Source organism: Eumetopias jubatus, unplaced genomic scaffold (genome assembly GCF_037043125.1).
Source record: "Eumetopias jubatus isolate StellerSeaLion01/CBP00866 unplaced genomic scaffold, mEumJub1_p1.0 scaffold_1, whole genome shotgun sequence".
NCBI lineage: Eukaryota > Metazoa > Chordata > Mammalia > Carnivora > Otariidae > Eumetopias > Eumetopias jubatus.
Window position 1 is genome coordinate 84457784 of NW_028274807.1, and position 17693 is coordinate 84475476.

The 17693-nt window shown below is 35.2% G+C and overlaps 1 protein-coding gene across 4 annotated transcripts in view; it reads right to left on the reverse strand.

Moving 5' to 3' along the window:
• The window catches only part of FXR1 (FMR1 autosomal homolog 1), a 58518-nt gene that overhangs the window by 23189 nt on the left and 17636 nt on the right, over positions 1-17693 (reverse strand). For all 4 annotated transcript variants that reach the window (XM_028100962.2, XM_028100965.2, XM_028100961.2 and 1 more), the window contains exons 2-8: positions 15733-15785; positions 13860-13953; positions 4159-4230; positions 3603-3751; positions 3284-3377; positions 2714-2830; positions 1228-1398 (exon numbers count right to left, since the gene is read on the reverse strand). In XM_028100962.2, the coding sequence (XP_027956763.1) occupies positions 1228-1398; positions 2714-2830; positions 3284-3377; positions 3603-3751; positions 4159-4230; positions 13860-13953; positions 15733-15785 (750 nt within the window). The remainder of the gene's footprint in view (positions 1-1227; positions 1399-2713; positions 2831-3283; positions 3378-3602; positions 3752-4158; positions 4231-13859; positions 13954-15732; positions 15786-17693) is intronic.

Sequence of the window (17693 nt, forward strand, 5' to 3'; positions counted from 1 at the left end):
AGAATTACTAAAAGACTAGGAAAAAAACATAGTATTAGAACATCTCTAAGGGAAGGGGAGGGAACCCTAAGCTGAGAAAATAGAATTTAGCTTACTTACATTAGCCAAATTTTAACCCAATCGTAAATATATTTGGTCCATACTCCCGTGTTAAATTTCTCTAGGTGAATGTTAGATACAAATTATTCATATTGTCTACACTGTCCACACTTTTTTTCACTCTCAACATAAATTATTTAAAAAGCTGTTTTTGTGGAGATGCATTTTTTTTAAAGTACCTACTGATAAGATCATTAGAATTCCTAACTTCTAATGGGTAAAATTTTAAGACTGAAAGACTGGGGAAGGGAGTCTCTCTACAGGGAATCTATAGTTCTCAGGAAGTTACCTTCCACTTTTACTGTTTCTTCTTTAATAACAACAGATGAAGTGTATTGTGTGCTCATATCATGTAACACAAAAATTTTTTAAGTATATTTAATCCTCACAGACCATAACATAAGCACTACTATTTTCATTTCTAAATGAGGAACTTATGCAGGGAAGTTAAGTAACTAACTTTCTCCAAGTTCACTCCAAGTGGTAGAGACAATTCCAATTCAGACAGTGTGGCTCCAAAGCCTTCTGTCTTAATTACTCTATACTGCCCACTTTTAAAGGTTTCAGAAATAAAATTTGAAAAAAAGAAAGAAAATCAGGCCTCTAGTCAGATTCACTATATAACCCAGCTTTTCATGAGAACAACTATTTATGAAAAGTCATGACTTGAGGGGCACCTGAGAGACTCAATCGGTTAAGTGTCTACCTTCAGCTAAGGTCATGATCCCGGGGTCCTAGGGAGGACTGGGCTCCCTACTCAATAGGGAGTCTTTGTCCCTACCCCCTTCACTTGTGCTCTTTGAACTCACAGACACTCTAATATTTTTTTTGTTTTTTTTTGTTTTTTTAAAGATTTTATTTATTTGAGAGAGCGAGAATGAGAGAGAGAGAGCACATGAGAGGGGGGAGGGTCAGAGGGAGAAGCAGACTCCCTGCTGAGCAGGGAGCCCGATGCGGGACTCGATCCCGGGACTCCAGGATCATGACCTGAGCCGAAGGCAGTCGCTTAACCAACTGAGCCACCCAGGCGCCCCAAATAATATACAATCAAACAATAGTTATAATAAAGTTATTGAAAAACATTTTTTTAAATAAAGTTACTGAGATGGGGGACAGACAATAGCTTACCTCTCCATAGATTCTAAATGTTCCAGTATCTTCATCTAGCTCAATAGCTGTAACTCCAGGAACCTTCCTAGCTTGCTGTATGTTACTACCATGTGTTCCTATTGCCAGGCCCATCAAATCTTCTCTCACAACAAATTCCTCATGAAAAGCTGCTGCAAGTTGTTTTGTGCACTAGTAAAAGAGGTATATTAGAACTTATATTACAAAACATCAAAAACAGAAAGTTTTTCATATACCCATGCTTGTAGTATTCATAATAGTCAAGAAGTGGAAGCAAACCAAATGTGCACTGACTGAACAGAAAACAGAATGAGATATAGGCATATAAAATCATTCAGCCTTCAAAAGGAAATTTTGACACATGCTACAATGTGGATTGAGGACACTGTGCTTAGTGAAATAAGTTGGAACAAAAAAAAAAATACTGTTACGATTCCACCTATACGAGGTTTTTAGAGTAGTCAGATTTATAGAAATAAAAAGTAGAATGGTGGTTGCCTGAGGTGTGCGGGGGTGGAGTGGCTGTCTAATGGATATAGTTTCAGTTTTGCAAAATGAAAAGTTCTGGAAATTGGTTGATTAACAACATGAACAGACTTAACACTACTGAACTACACACTTAAAAATGATTAAGTGGTAAATTTTATGTTGTATTTTACCAAAATTAAAAAAAAAACTAAGAAAAAAAAGATACTCATTTGGGATCATATAATAGAAGAGGAAAAACAGTTTGATAAGTATATTAATCATGATCACAGAAAATAGTTAATTCTAAAACAATTTTCTGGAATTACTGATATAAGGAGTTCTCCAATTCAGAGGATTCATTTTTCAATTCTCACTCACCATATATCCCTTGTTTGGAACCTTTCAAATTATTAACGGTACTTGCAAATACGTCCTAAACATATAAAGATATGTTTATATACCTCAATTTCTCTAAGATCTGAATGTGGTGCATGGGGGAGGGGGAAGAGTCTCCTACTAGTGTGGCAATGAAGAATAAGAGAAAACAAAGGAATACCTTAGGATGGGATAGAAAAGAAATAGGCTCTTTTTTAAAACGTACATGCTATGTGTCCTCCCCTCCTCTCTTACGTAAGAGTTATTATAGTCAACTAGTTAACTAATGGAAGTGTGTTATGAATGACAGCTAAAAGGGTAGTAAAAAAAGGTTAAGGACAGAGTAAAGAAAAACCAGGAATACAGTTCTACTAGATATCTTTATGAGTTTCTAAGTTCTTTCGCACCTGTTATCTAAGTCTTAACAAAAAACTCAACAGGCATTTAGCAAACGAAGGCTGTTTGGGGAAAGTAACAGAAAAAAAATAATTGTTCTAAGGGCACAATGCCTCCTGGTATTAGCCACAAAACAGGTCCCAAGTTGCCTTACCTAATAGTCAAGTAGTTTAAGCCAGGGAACGTGAATAATATACTTATGAAACTAAATGGGACACACAAAAAACCTTCTGATAAACCCACTTACTTCTAAATGCTTAGTGGCCTCTTCATTTCTGGACATAAGCATCAATTTCGTACGAATACTTCGCAAATGCATGTCACTTAAAATATTTACTCTCTTCACAGTTGCTTCGCTGGCAGACTATAAACAAACAAGTTAATCACTCAAAAAATCTTATTTTTCTAGATAATACAAATAAGAACCTTGCACGTAAAGCTGTCCTTGACCCTCATCTACTACACTTCTCTCCCCCCCCACCACGCCCCCTCCCACAGGTAACCCTACTCCCCACTCCCCTTTCTGAAGTCCCGTATTTAGTTCTGCTATTCAAATGACTGGGGTTGGGGGCAGGGGAGGATCCAGGATCCCACACATTCAGAATTTCATGTTGTTAAGAATGCCATATTAAGATTTTTTCCTCCTTATTCCACACAAAAGATAGAAATTTAACATTTTATAGCTGTAAAAAAAAAGTTTCTTTCATATGCATTAACAAATACACTGCATACCAAGTTAGCTTTTATCTTTTCAAATATTTAATTATAAAATCTGTGAAATATCCATTGGCTACCTTAAAATATGTAGTTATCTTACCAGTATCATTAGCTGTGTGGTTTCTGGATGGTAAAAAATTCTGCATGCTCCTACTGCTTTCTTAAAATCTTTATGTGCATTTTCATTAGCACACCTAGGGAGAAATTAATTCATATTTAAGACCTAAATAATAAATTCAGAAGGCAATTATAATGCAAACTAAGTATTTCATTTTGACATTACCCATTAAAACTTTTGTTTACTAAAAAGATTATCTATCAGAAGTTTTTCATTGGGTGTTTGGGAAAAAAAGATTTTTATAACACTAAAAAATCCTCTTAATTCACAAAGCAATTCAATAGTAAACAAAATTACTCACGCCTCTCTCAAATCCTCAGGAACATCCACTGTGCATTTAAAGAAGGTATTTTTTTTGACAGTTTTATTTTGATTGACAGGTCGAAGTCGTTCAAATGTGACTATTTCATTGTAAGTGGCATCACAAGCAGCATATTCAATGACATAAAACTAAAAGACATCAAAATACTTTAAAAATCCCATCTGAACAAAAATAATGAGTTCTAATTGCCTTGCTCAGCTTAACCAACAGACCCTCCCCCTTGTGGCACAATACTAAGCACAGCTTAGTTACATCAATCTGATTTGCCTAAACTAGATTATTGGCTCTTACAACATGAACCTTGGTGGTCCTCACATCCTTGAAGTGTATCCCTGAAGAGAAGCTTTGAGGTTTGCAAATTCAGGAAAAAGATAAATAAATAAATGGTCTAACGAATTTTTAAAATGTATGATCAATTATTTCCAAATTAGGCGTTTAAAAAAAAAAACTAAGAATTGAAGTAACATTTACAGAAACCAAGAGCTGAGGTATCTCCTTGCACACTAGTCACAATGCAAGTGTAAACATCACTTACTTCTCCTTTCATCATTCGAACTTTAGCCAACCACCATCCACATGGTTCTTGGTCATTTGCTCTTGAATATACCTGAGAAGAGAAAAAAAGGCCTTTATCCATTCATCCTGAAAGATTTCAACATTATAATGACTTACTATATATGCCAAATCCCATTAAACTCTAGAAAAATGTCACTGCACTAAAATTGATGAGCTAACCATAATTTAATAAAAGAAGTCATGTATCCTTAAATTTTACTACTGAAAACCAAAACTGAACCCTTTTTGGGTAATCTGGCTCCTTGAAAATCTAATTCCAAATTCATGAGGTTTTCCAAACATAAATATTATTTGAAAGAAGGCTTTCCACAAGGCAGTTTAACATAGTGCAAAACAGAGTTCTTTCACAGTTTGTCAATACTGTTCACTTTTAAGCACTGCATTCTGATGATTCAAGTATCAGACACAAGGATAAGCTAGAAATTATAGACATTTCAAATCTCATAACAATATTTTTAAGATGTTGAAATCAAGAATGGTTTTCAAAAAGAAACCCAATTTTAAAACCTTCAAGGATATGATATTTAGATTCCTTCCTGAAGAACCTAAATCAAATGCACTAAAATTGTTCAGCTGAATAAAAATTTAAATTATACACATTTAGTACATCTAGCACAGTACGTAAGAATCTTACAAACCTCTTCCGTAAAAAAAATTATCTTATATTGCTCTGTATTTTTAATTATCAGGTATTTCGTAACGTGACACATTAGGGAAGTTTCCTTTAGGTATTAGAGTTATTTCTTATGGTACAGCATCTTGATATATTTTCAATATGTGGAAAATTGGGGGAAGGGGGAATCTGGGAAGAGACAACCAAGAAGAGCCCCATAAAAATCTTTTATTATATGAACAAAGGATGTCTCTGCAGAGGAGGAGAGAGAAATCTACCAATATATGTTAACACCCATCTTTGGGTTAAATGCAAACAACTACTGATAATAAGCAAATAGTTTTGGAAAGCCTGAAGCCTCACTGAGGTGATTTGAGAGTAATCTTAGAAGTGGGGGAATACTGGAAATGTAACTGAGTAAGCCAAAACCTCATGATCAACTTTACTGTGCACCATGATGGGAAAAAAGGAAGATCTACATACCAATCAGGCTCCAGGGGACTCAATTTTAGCTCTGCATTTCTTTATGAGCCCATCTATTTCGTAACTTTCATCCTTTCTTATAGTCTCCAAAAAACAATAAATTTTACTTTTTTTTAGAATAAAACAAAATTCATTCTATCTTGCAATTATATATCCAGTGGAACCTCTTATAAATTTAAGGGGAAATCTAGCGATCTTTTTCTTCTGTATCTTGAAACACTTCACTATTTCATCATCATTCATCAATTATTCCCAACTGTGCATTAAAAAAGACTTAAAAAAAAAAAGAAGAAGAATGATGGTATCACCTGGAAGAACACAACAGTGAAATATAGCGTTACTATTGCATCATCCTGTAGTTTCTTTACTGCATAGTCTTTCAAGAAAGTATAAAAAGACTGGAGACACCATTCTTGAAGTCTGCTTTTGGTTTTCACTGAACAGTTAAGAATTCAGAATTTTTAATTTTCCACCCATAACTGCAAAGACAAAATTTACAGAGGAAGGCCTTTCACAATTATTAGAGGAATCAGGACTGATGCAGAGACAGACAATAGCACTCTAGATTCTAATGATGAATGTGAAATTATAAGCAGAATCTCCCACCATGAAGCCTTCAGATGATGAATATTCCCAAACAATATACTTCTAAGTAGAAAAGGGAAATTTAGTATCCTCACCCAGTTAATCAAACTAGGACTTCATCATACAAAATCCTGCAACAAGACTCGGGACCATTCTGTTTTTCTAAAAGGACACGTGACCATATTCTTTCATCTTTTATGATTGTACACCAAAATGTACCCCCATACAGCGAAGTGGACAAATGCCAAAGGCAAAGATGACTAGAAACAAATGATGAAGACATGCAAAAAATTCAATGGATTAGTCAATGCAATTGGTTAAATATGAAAATGGTATAATTTTAACACAAAGATGACTATGCTCTGTTCAATAAAATTAGAAGCCACTAAGAGTTCCAAAATATTCCTAAAGTACTGCATTTCTGATAATCCAAGTATAAGATGAACCAGAATGAAATGATAAACTAGAACTTACTAGATGTGTTTTAAATTTGATATCAGAATTTGTAAGATGAATTTATTCTGCGTTTATGCATGATAGCTGATGAGAAGTAATATTTAGAGACCTGTACTCATTTTAGGTATATGTATTGTCAAAACCAGGAAAATATGGAATAAAAAGTTGTATTTGTTATGCCTTTTTTTTTTTTTTTTTTTTTTAAGATTTACTTATTCCAGAGAGAGGGAGAGAGAGAAGAGAGAAAACGCACAGGCGGCGGGGGGGGGGGGGGGGCCCTAGAGGGAGAAGGAGAAACTAAAGCAGACTCCGCTCTGAGCACGGAGCCCAACACAGGGCTCTATCCCACCACCGTGAGACCACTACCTAAGCAAAAACCAAGAGTCAGACGCTTAACCGACTATGCCACCGAAGTGTCCCTATATTTGCTATGTTTAAATGCTCATTAAGATACTTAGTGTGGACCATGAGCATCCTTTTATTAACTTCTGTGAAATTATATGTAAACAGACTTAAATTTTTCTTAAAAATGGCCCACTGGGCCCAAATGGTAAGTGCTGATGACCATTTTCCCTGAGTATGCCAGACTAAAAGAAAACCTAAGAAGAAGAGGGAAAGTGCCCATTCCAAACACTGTCTCAGAAAGGCAGTTCAGCTAAACAGAATGGAGTATCTCTTGGTGATCTAGTGAATGGGTGCCTCAAAAGTTTCCGGGGGGGGGCAGGAGTGAATGGGTCTTTAAATTACCTAAATCCCTTTGCTCTAATTCTACTTTCACCAAAACACAATTTTCTAGGCATGTGGCTTCCTATGTAAGCTTACCACCAAAAAAAGAGAATAAACCATTCTGGACTGCCTTGAGGCTTTGTATTTCTCACTGAACATTAAAATGCTGGATTCCATTTTATACTTAACCTACCTCTGTAAGCTTCATTAAAAACTCTACCGCTGAAAGACAAAGTCATTCTCATAAAGCCAACTAAATCCAAGTTCCTGAGCTTGTATCAAACACTATGAATCTGGCTCCACTTGAGTGCAGTGGGTCAAATCACATTCTTTCCAAAATGAACAGTTTATCTCACACAATAAAAAAATCACTTTAATGCTGCAGCATTAAAACTATGCCCTAGTATACTTTGCCCCAGACGTTGACTACTGTATTTATGACTACATCACTGGAATAGGAGCACCTCATAGATATTCCCTTTATTCTGACTTTAAATTTCCAAACTATTCCCAAGGAGCAAATCACGCTTTAAAGCAATAGCCCTCATTGTTTTAACATTCTAAGTGTCTACAAATCCAAGGAAGAGCTTTAAAAAAAAGACCCGTGAAAGACCTAAAAGCACAACAGTACTCAGGCTGAAGAAGTCCAATTTCACGGAGTGGAGGATGGAATATGAAAAATCAAATTCCAGAATTCTATTTCAGGGTTCTTTCTGCCAAGTAACTCCAAGTCAAACCATACTAAAAAACAGCCTCTAAATTCTAACCCACAACCAAACTGTTACTTAAATGGAATTCCAGTCTGGATCCTAATGTTATCAACCTTTCAGTCAAGTTAATAATATCTAACTATCCTTTTCAAAGTCAAAACCAAATATGAACACCAGAAATAATTTTTTTTACCAGTTTTCACCAAATTAACTAAGAAAATTTCTAAATAATGTTAACCATTAAACTGAATACTTAATCATAACAGCCAGTTTTATAAGTACTGTTCCTCTATATTCACTATTTCATCTCATTACAATCGTAACCTATTATGAATGGAAAATGTCCATTAGGAAAGCAAGTTTAACATCTAGAACACACTAACGTGATTTATCTACCTATGTAATAGTATTTTCTCAAATACGTTGCTGACACTTTTAACAAATGGGTTTCTTAAGTCTTGGAAAATAGCCATTTCCCATATAATAAACAAGAATGTTTACCTCTTTAACATATGCAAATTTCCTAAGCACTAAGACTAACAATAAACTTGGCATTATAAGACAGACTAAATACAGATAGGTAAAATTTTCAGACTGGGTGCAAGAATCAAATTGAGGTATTTTTTAAAGGTAGAATGCCTGCCATTCCGCCTACTTGTGCTCTCTGTCAAATAAAATCTTAAAATCTTTAAAAAATAATAAAGGTAGAATGGAAACTACATGTCTCTTGCATTAAAAAAAATACTGAATTTTAAAAATTTTAACATAAGCGTGGGCGCCTGGGTGCCTCAGTTCGTTAAGCATCCAACTTTTTTTTTTAAGATTTTATCTATTTATTTGACAGAGAGAACGCGCGCGTGCGCAAGCACAAGCAAGGGAAGCAGCAGGCCAAGGGAGAAACAAGTTCCCTGCTGAGCAGGGAGCCTGATGTGAGGCTCCATCCCAGGATGCTGGGATCAGGACCTGAGAAAAGGCAGATGCTTAACTGCCCCTAAGCATCCGACTCTTAATTTCAGCTCAGGTCATGATCTAAAGATCGTGAGACAGCCCTGCCCTGAGCTCCATGCAGGGAGTCCTCTTGACAGTCTCTCTTTCCCTCTATGCCCCTCCCCCCAACTCACATGCACTCAAAGGCCCTCTACCTCTCCCCCAACCCGCAACCCTCCCCCCAATAAATAAAAAAAAGTTTTTCTTAAATTTTCCGGTAAGGGAGTCTCTGATCTCAAATTATTCTTATTACCCTTATTTCTCTCAAGGCATCTATCCCATTATAATTAAAACATAAAGACATAGAAACATAATGTCTGACAAGCCACCGTAAAAGATAAAAGGTTTATGTCACAAGAACAGAAACTTGCCAATCTTACCTCAACCAGAAAGCATCACAATTAAAAAAAAAAAAAAGTTGCTTAATCAAATATATTAAACCCAAGAGGAAAACCCTGTAAAATTATATACTGGCTTGAGTGTCAGGCTTCCTATGGAATGTGTTTGTGTGAGCTCATACACTAACTTGCTGAACAAAGCAGTTATCTATAATAAGAGACAAAACACTTCACATGTGAAATCACTGGAGAAAAAACATTTTCTACTGCACTTCCAATATCCCAGAATACTATATTATATATCCAGCTTAAGAAAATCTAGAAATCATTTTCCCATTACTTCCAATTCCACAAGGTGAGCATTTTCTTAGCAATCTTAAGTTAGCAAAATCAACCAAGCAAATACTTACTGAAAAAATTTAATTCTACTAAACGTTAAAGATTTTAAAATATACGCCACTTTTTATTTTTTTTCTTCTTTCTTCAAATCTTTTTTTTTTTTAAGATTTTATTTATTTATTTATTTGAGAGAGAGAATAAGAGATAGAGAGCACGAGAGGGAAGAGGGTCAGAGGGACAAGCAGACTCCCCACTGAGCAGGGAGCCCGATGCGGGACTCGATCCCGGGACTCCAGGATCATGACCTGAGCCGAAGGCAGTCGCTCAACCAACTGAGCCACCCAGGTGCCCTATACGCCACTTTTTAAAAAGTCAAAGAAGGGCGCCTGGGTGGCTCAGTTGGTTGAGCGACTGCCTTCGGCTCAGGTCATGATCCTGGAGTCCCGGGATCGAGTCCCGCATCGGGCTCCCTGCTCAGTGGGGAGTCTGCTTGTCCCTCTGACCCTCTTCCCTCTCGTGCTCTCTATCTCTCATTCTCTCTCTCTCAAATAAATAAATAAAATCTATAAAAATTTTTTTTAAATAAAAAGTCAAAGAAAAAGCCACTAAGGGAAAAAAAAAAAAGGCACTAAGAGGGTTTAAAAATAAAACTTTGAATTTTAAACCTTTCAAAACCATCTCTCCTATAAATCATATACTGTTTTCTTGAGGACATTAGACCATGACACTAATTTATGTTCTGTAATTCCATGTAAGCCTCGTAAGTTGACTGGAAATATGAACCTCAAGTAGCCACTTTTATAGTAGTAAAATTTTAGGATGGGGGGATGGGTTAGCCTGGTGATGGGTATTAAAGAGGGCACGTACTGAATGGAGCACGGGCTGTTATATGCAAACAATGAATCATGGAACACTACATCAAAAACTAATGATGTAATGTATGGTGATTAACATAATAAAATAAAAATTTTTTAGGATAAACCATATGAAATTGTCAATATTCAACCATTCCTGACCTACAAGAATTAAACTGTCATGACTGAACTCCATGTGTTAGCAAAAGTATGAAGTAGTAAATCAAAATGCATTTTTGGAGGACAAAATTGGTATATTTTGGTACCATCAAAATTTTAAATACACATGCCTCCAATTTAGCAAGTGAACCACTTAGATTCCATACTATCAGAAAATGATTTACATAAGGACATTAACTCTGGGTTTTATTTTTTGGCAATAGCAAAAAATCTGCCAGTAATTTTAATTTCTAATTATGATACATCCGTACTAAAAAATATTATGGGGTGGTTAGAAAGAATCAGGTAAATCTGTATGTACAGCATGAAAATGTCTATTATATCCCAACTGACTGAATACAGAAATCACAAATATATAACATAATCCCAATTTCTGTAACTTAAAAAAAAACATTCTTTAAAAATGCAAAGAAAAACACAACTCTGGTAAATGAGATTTAAGCTAGAGTGTACAAACATACCTACACTAAGAGGGAAAGTTCGCTTTTTATTTTATATAATTCTGTATCATATCATTTTTTACATTAAACTTTATTTGAATTTAAAGGAGGAGGAGATTAAAAAGAGAACTACCCTAAGGCCCAGTAATCACACCACTGGGTATCCACCCAAAGAATACAAAAATACTCATTCAAAGGGTTATAAATATATGCACCGCTATATTTACTGCAGGATTATTTACAACAGCCAAACTATGGAAGCAGCCCAAGTGTGCATCAACTGATGAATGGACAAAGACGTGGGGTGTGTGCACACACACACACACACACACACCGGATTATTATTCAGCCATAAAAAAGAACGATATCTTGCCATTTGCAATGACACTGATGGAGCTAGAGAGAATATTAAGCAAAAGAAGCTAGTCAGAGAAAGGCAAACACCATATGATTTCACTCATATGTGGAATGTAAGAAATAAAACAAAGGAAAAAAAAAAGAGACAAACCAAAGTACAAACCAGAGAACAGATGGTTCCCAGAGGGGAGGTGGGTGGGGGAATGGGTGAAAAAGGTGAAGGGGATTTTGAGTACACTTATCTTGATAAGCACTGAGTAATATATATGAACCTAGTCAATCACTATATTGTATACCTGAAACTAAATGAACACTATGTTAACTACACTAGAATTAAAATTTTTAAAAATTTAAAAATTTAAAAAGAGTAAGGAATTTTCAAAAATGTATTTGGTTCAAAATTAACAACCATAATTCCTAAACATTTCAGGTCATACAGTTTCCTAACTAATGGTGGCCAAAAAAAAAAAAGAAAAAAGGACAAAGAAAAAGCCAGTGAATCCGTGGGTGGCAAGATCGATTTGAAACTTCTTTATGTGAATTTTCAAATTTTTCAGAAGTGGAAAAAAATGACATCTTAATTTCAGATAATGATTCTCACAATTTAAGGAACAAATTTCACCAAGACTAAACCATAAAATACAATGTGAAAGAAAACACTGCAATCAATTTTCAAATCATTCCATCTCTTACACCGATATTTTGTACACAGCTGGAGAGGCAGGCCAAAAAGATGGTCCAGGAACTTCTTAGTCTGAGACAGGGGAAAGCACCATGAGCACACCACCAACTTTTTCCTTTAATCTGAGCCTTTACCGTTTCATTATCTGAACAATTTAAAAAGTATGAAAAGCACTAGTCTCAAAATTGACCACCACACATTTCTAATTCTAGAACATTTCCAAAATGAAGTCATTCCTTGTTTGACCTAACCCATCACCAGAATTCCGTAAGAAAAAACTTCTAAAACAGAAATTTTGAAAAATGAAAACAAATCAAGCTCTTTTACCCATCCTTACAAAAAGATATTGATTAGAAAAGGATTCAATACTGAGAAAAACATTTTCACTGGAGTCTAAAGTCCAAGTGAACAAGTAGAGTAGTAATCAGCAGCATCATGGCTACAGTTCATAGTATGCACCAGTACCCTATTTCACACTCCTTACTTTACAGCAAACAGTTTCCCACTTTGTTTCCCTGTGTCTTCCCATACCATCTATGACATTTCCCTAAAGGACACAAATACACACCACACCTAGACTACAGCTACAGATCTTAAAAAAAGTTCTTAGTTCCCACTTTTGGTGGAAGTAAACTATAAAAGAAAAAAGTAAAGTGAAGGTTATACCATTACAGAGTGGTCTCGTGGTGCCCTGACACAATTAAGTTATAACATACTTTGATTTAGCAAAAGCAAAAGGGTGCCCAGTGAACTTAGAGCAAGTAATTAAAATCTAGGCCAAATTTCAGAATGGCAAGGAGTTTAGGCTGCCAGGAATTAAAACGAGCCACCATTCTTTGGTTTCCTAGCATATAACATCTACAATTAATGGGAACTCAAAATTTACTATTAAGAATTACAAAAAATAAAAGACAGATAACTGAGTTCATGCGCCAAGTGCTCAGAACATTGGTTCAGAGTATGTACTGCTAAGTGCTTATAAAAACATTCACACAGATATTTCATCTGTATAGGTTCTCCTATACCTCCAGTTCCCCCAATCCCATCCTACATAAACTAGAAAAATATATTTAGCATATTAGAGCACCTTGAAGGAATTACATCAATTTCTTGAAAATCACAAATCAAATTTTCTGTCTCCAACAGACTCACAACACCTCTATTTGACAATTATTTCCATGTTTCATTTCACATAACATCAAGCATATTTAACAACACTAACATATTGAAAATAGACATCCAAACTCTACTAAGTGTGAATAAAAGCAATGTACAAAGCAGCAGCACTATATAATCCCACTTTTATTTTTAAAAATAGGGGCGAGAGAGAGCCTAGGAATAACAAAAATGGTGAACAGTGGTTTTTTCCTTCTCACATTAATTCCTATGTAGTCCTTTTGGTTTTTCTGTACTTTTAAAAATTTTCTGGACATTTCTAAACTATTCAACAAGGCTGTATGCTAATTACAATATTTCACATTTTTATGTATCAACTATATTAATGATCACAATAAAGGACTATTAATATATTACAAAGATACTAAGAAAAAAAAGTACAAGAAAAAATTTAAAGTAATTAGCAAAAAGGAAAACAGCAACCAATACCACACAGCCCTCTGTGCCAGATTCCATACAAACCAATTCAAATACACTATCATTCTTACTCCCAAATTATTTTCATTTTCATAGTAAAGAAACTTGACCAAGGCCACAAAGCTAAAAATGGTAAAGCTAAGATATGAATCCCAGTTCTGATTTCAAACTCAAGCCCTGCTATATATATTACACAGCCAATTAATAATAGAAAGACTAGAGAAAAGAAATTTATTGTCTATCAGCTAAACAGATTTTCCTAAAAGAATATTTATTTAGAACAAAAAAAGACACACACAAAAACTTAAAATACATACCTCTACTTCATCTCCTTCACTAATTTCTTTTTTTATGTCAGGTGGTGGTGGTAATCTAACTTCATTAAATGGAACCTGGCGTTCTGGCTGCCAGCTGAAAGATCAGAAAAGGAATTAACAAATCTGAAACAGATTATTCTAAAAGTCCCTAATATGGAAGCTATACAGTCTATGGTAGTGTGTATTTTTTGAGTGTGAGTTAATCATTTAGCTTTCTCTAATAAAAAGCAACCTTCATTCATATTATATTTTTCCAAGTAAGTAGTCTGTTGAGGTAAAATAGATTTTGCATGACTCTTAATGAAGTTTATAAATTAGCATCATTAATACTAATTATGTATTGCCATCAAAATTACTCAAGGAACAGTACATACATTTTAATAGCTTAAGTTCATCGTAATAATTTAGACTCGAAATAATGTCACATCTACACTGTCAATGAATAGTGCAACCAACTTATTTCAAACAATTTTACAACTATATGACCTATCAAAGGAACAATTTCAGAGCTTATAAAATATTAACTGCATTTTTTGTGTGTACATGTTCACAGAAATGCAGAAAATTAGTTATTTTGCACAGCTGAATTACAAGATTTAACTTTCTTAAACAGAATTAACATTTTCTGCAATGAATATGTTAATATTAAAACTTGGGAAAAGCTGACATTTAACTTTATAGCAAATATAACCAAATTAAAACAAACTTGGCTGTTGGTTAGATAACATTTTTTGTGTCATACTGCAAAAACTGGGTTGATAAAGTTAAAAATTCTTCCCTATTCGGGCGCCTGGGTGGCTCAGTTGCTTAAGCAACTGCCTTCAGCATGACCTGAGGGTCATGATCCTGGAGTCCCGGAATCAAGTCCCACATCTGGCCCCCTGCTCAGCAGGGAGTCTGCTTCTCCCTCTGACCCTCTTCCCTCTCGTGCTCTCATTCTCTCTCAAATAAATAAATAAAATCTTTAAAAAAAAAAAATTCTTCCCTATTCTAAGAAGTCATTCATATGCCTGGGAGGCACACTAACACATAAAATAGCAAATAAATTCCTATAGCTTCCAACTGCAGATGCTAGGCAAAACATCAGGAGACAAGATTTTTGAGTGCTTTCTCTTCACCATTACTGTGAAATGGCAGCTGCTCAAAGACAGGAATCACCCCAACACATGTTTCTACATGAAACAGCTGCTGGGCAGAGCTCTCTTCAGGCCATTCCAGAAGCAGCTTAAAAGTGAAAGTTGAAGACTTGTGACCTTCAATTATACAGTGCTCCTTTAAAACTCTTCTGAACCAAGCCCAACATACTGTCTTTCACATTTTTTTAAAGATTTTATTTATTTATTTGAGAGAGAACAGGAAAAGGGGAAGGGGCAGAGGAAGAAGCTGGATCCCCGCTGCATGAGGATCCCAATGCGGGCTCAAACCCAGGACTCCAGGATCATGATGCGAGCCAAAGGCAGCCGCTTAACCAAATGAGCCACCTGGGTGGCCCTGTCTTACACATTTTCTAAACAAGACCTAGACCCTACAACAACTATAAAACTGATATTATTCCTTATTAATATCAAGTGTAAATTAAAGGCGGCCCAATACACAACAGCAGCCATTTGGAATGCCTTCTACAACATCGTTTCAGCATTCTGTGATTTTAAGAATTAGGCATAGTATAATTCCATTTGTGCCATCTATTTTTGCAAAAAATACTAATTCATGTTCACATGTTTTGGCAAAAAAAAAAAAAGTCATGAAAAAATAACAAGTATATTGTGGGCAGAGAAAGAGGTGAAAAGTTATCAAAACTAGAACACCCAGAAGCAAACACGAATTTAGCACAACCAATCTTTAAGATCTCTATCGATAAAAAATGACTTACTTGTTCTCAAAAACAACTGTGAGGGAGTCTTCATGAACATCTTTGATAAATCCCTGCAAAAAACAAAAACATTATCAAAAGCACGTCAATATCCAATTAAACCTTACGTTAGGGGCGCCTCGCTGGCTTGGTCGGTAGAGCATGCAACTTTTTGAGTTGTGAGGGTTGTGAATTCAAGCCCCACTTTGGGCAGAGAGAGCACTTAAAAAAATTACATTAACTGCAAAAGCCTATACTACACATACAAATATGGAACACCGAAAAGAACACAAAGCTTGGAATTAGGCAGATGTGGGTTTGATTTCCATCTCCATCATTTATGAGCTATAGAACCTCAGAAGTTAGCCTCTTTGAATCTGTTTCTACATAGTGTCACCTACCCTAGAATTAGGAAAAAATGAATGTACACCCACAAAACATCATAGATATTAATCGATACTCAAACTGAGCAAGGCTGTCTTTAGGACTGTGACTAGGAGTTCAGACTCTTAGAATCAGGCTGCCAGGATTCATATCCCAAGCTCTTGCATTTACATATTCTTGGGCATAATTTTAACCTAATGGTTCATTACAACATCATTCCTCATGGAATTATGAAAATTGAGATTTAATGTTCACCATAGTACTTGGTGAAATTACAAATATCAATAAATATTACCCTCCACCATTAGTAAAAATCATAACTACATTTTGAATACTAACCTGCAGTTAATTTAATTTTATTTTTCCTACCAACTTCCCTCCCTCCTTCACTTAAAAAAAATTGAACTATAGTTAAGTACACTGCTTCAAAACCATTTTGGAATGAATATAAAGATTCACAATAAAAATCGGTGGTCATTTTCTAGTCTGAAAATTAATTTTCAAACTAATATTTTTAATCTATCTTCATTTGATACTGCTGAAAGAAACTCTAAGATCTGACATTCAAAAAAGAGCAAAGGACGGGTGTAGAAAAACTGTTCAAATTCTTGCTCTGCCACTGCATAACCTTGGGAGTGCAGTCCACTTTACATTTGTATGATTACAACTGACATTAAGTGACACTTTGTATTACTGTCAAGAAGAAATGCGAAGTTCTCAAACCTTAGCCAAATGCTTACATATACTTTGAGCCACAAGGTACTCAGTAAATAATTTTCTAAAACATTTTTATCACACTAGACTCCATAATATCCATTAAAAACTAGCTAAATAAACACACTTGCAGTACCTGGTTAAAACAAGGCAGGGATGAACATTTCCAGTTTACTTCATCTTCCTCCCCCAAAAGTCCATTTAGTAATACTAAAGGAACTTTAAGGCATAAACCAACAAGAATAGACAATAAAGAGCAAAGAAAAAATTGCAACATTTTGGAAATTTACAAAACAGAAGTATCAGTAATTTAAAAAATAAAACAACAGTTACTAATACTGAAATGCTTACTATATGTCAGACATTTTTCTAAGCATTACAAACCAAAAGAAAAGTAAGCAGATCACTACCACCACCCCAGAAAATCTAAAGATAGAAACTCTTGGAAAGGAGAAGGTAAGAGATGTGGCTAAATATAAAATCATTTTCATTAATATAGATTCACCAATCACAAAACATAGGTAACTAAATAAATCTAAAGTCATTGCACTCCTCTCACATTTGCTACTCAATTGCATGATTTTGTATTTGGCCCTGATGTCACTCCAGCTTCAAATGTCTATTATCTGCTTTATTTGTGTGCTATGGGACATTTCAATGCAAATATCCTCATGTGAGGCTAAACTCTGGATACATTCAAGAGTGCTATACCAACTCCTGCCATGCAATGCCAGAGACATTTTTATTCCTCTTTCCCAAAGTTAAAAATTAAGAGCTGCCATTCCAGTTCTGATTATCTGACCATGCCATAATAATGACAGCCTGGCCTGTTTCTCTATTCCCAGTAGGTTCAACCACAGATCACTTTCTGCAATCACTGTGGT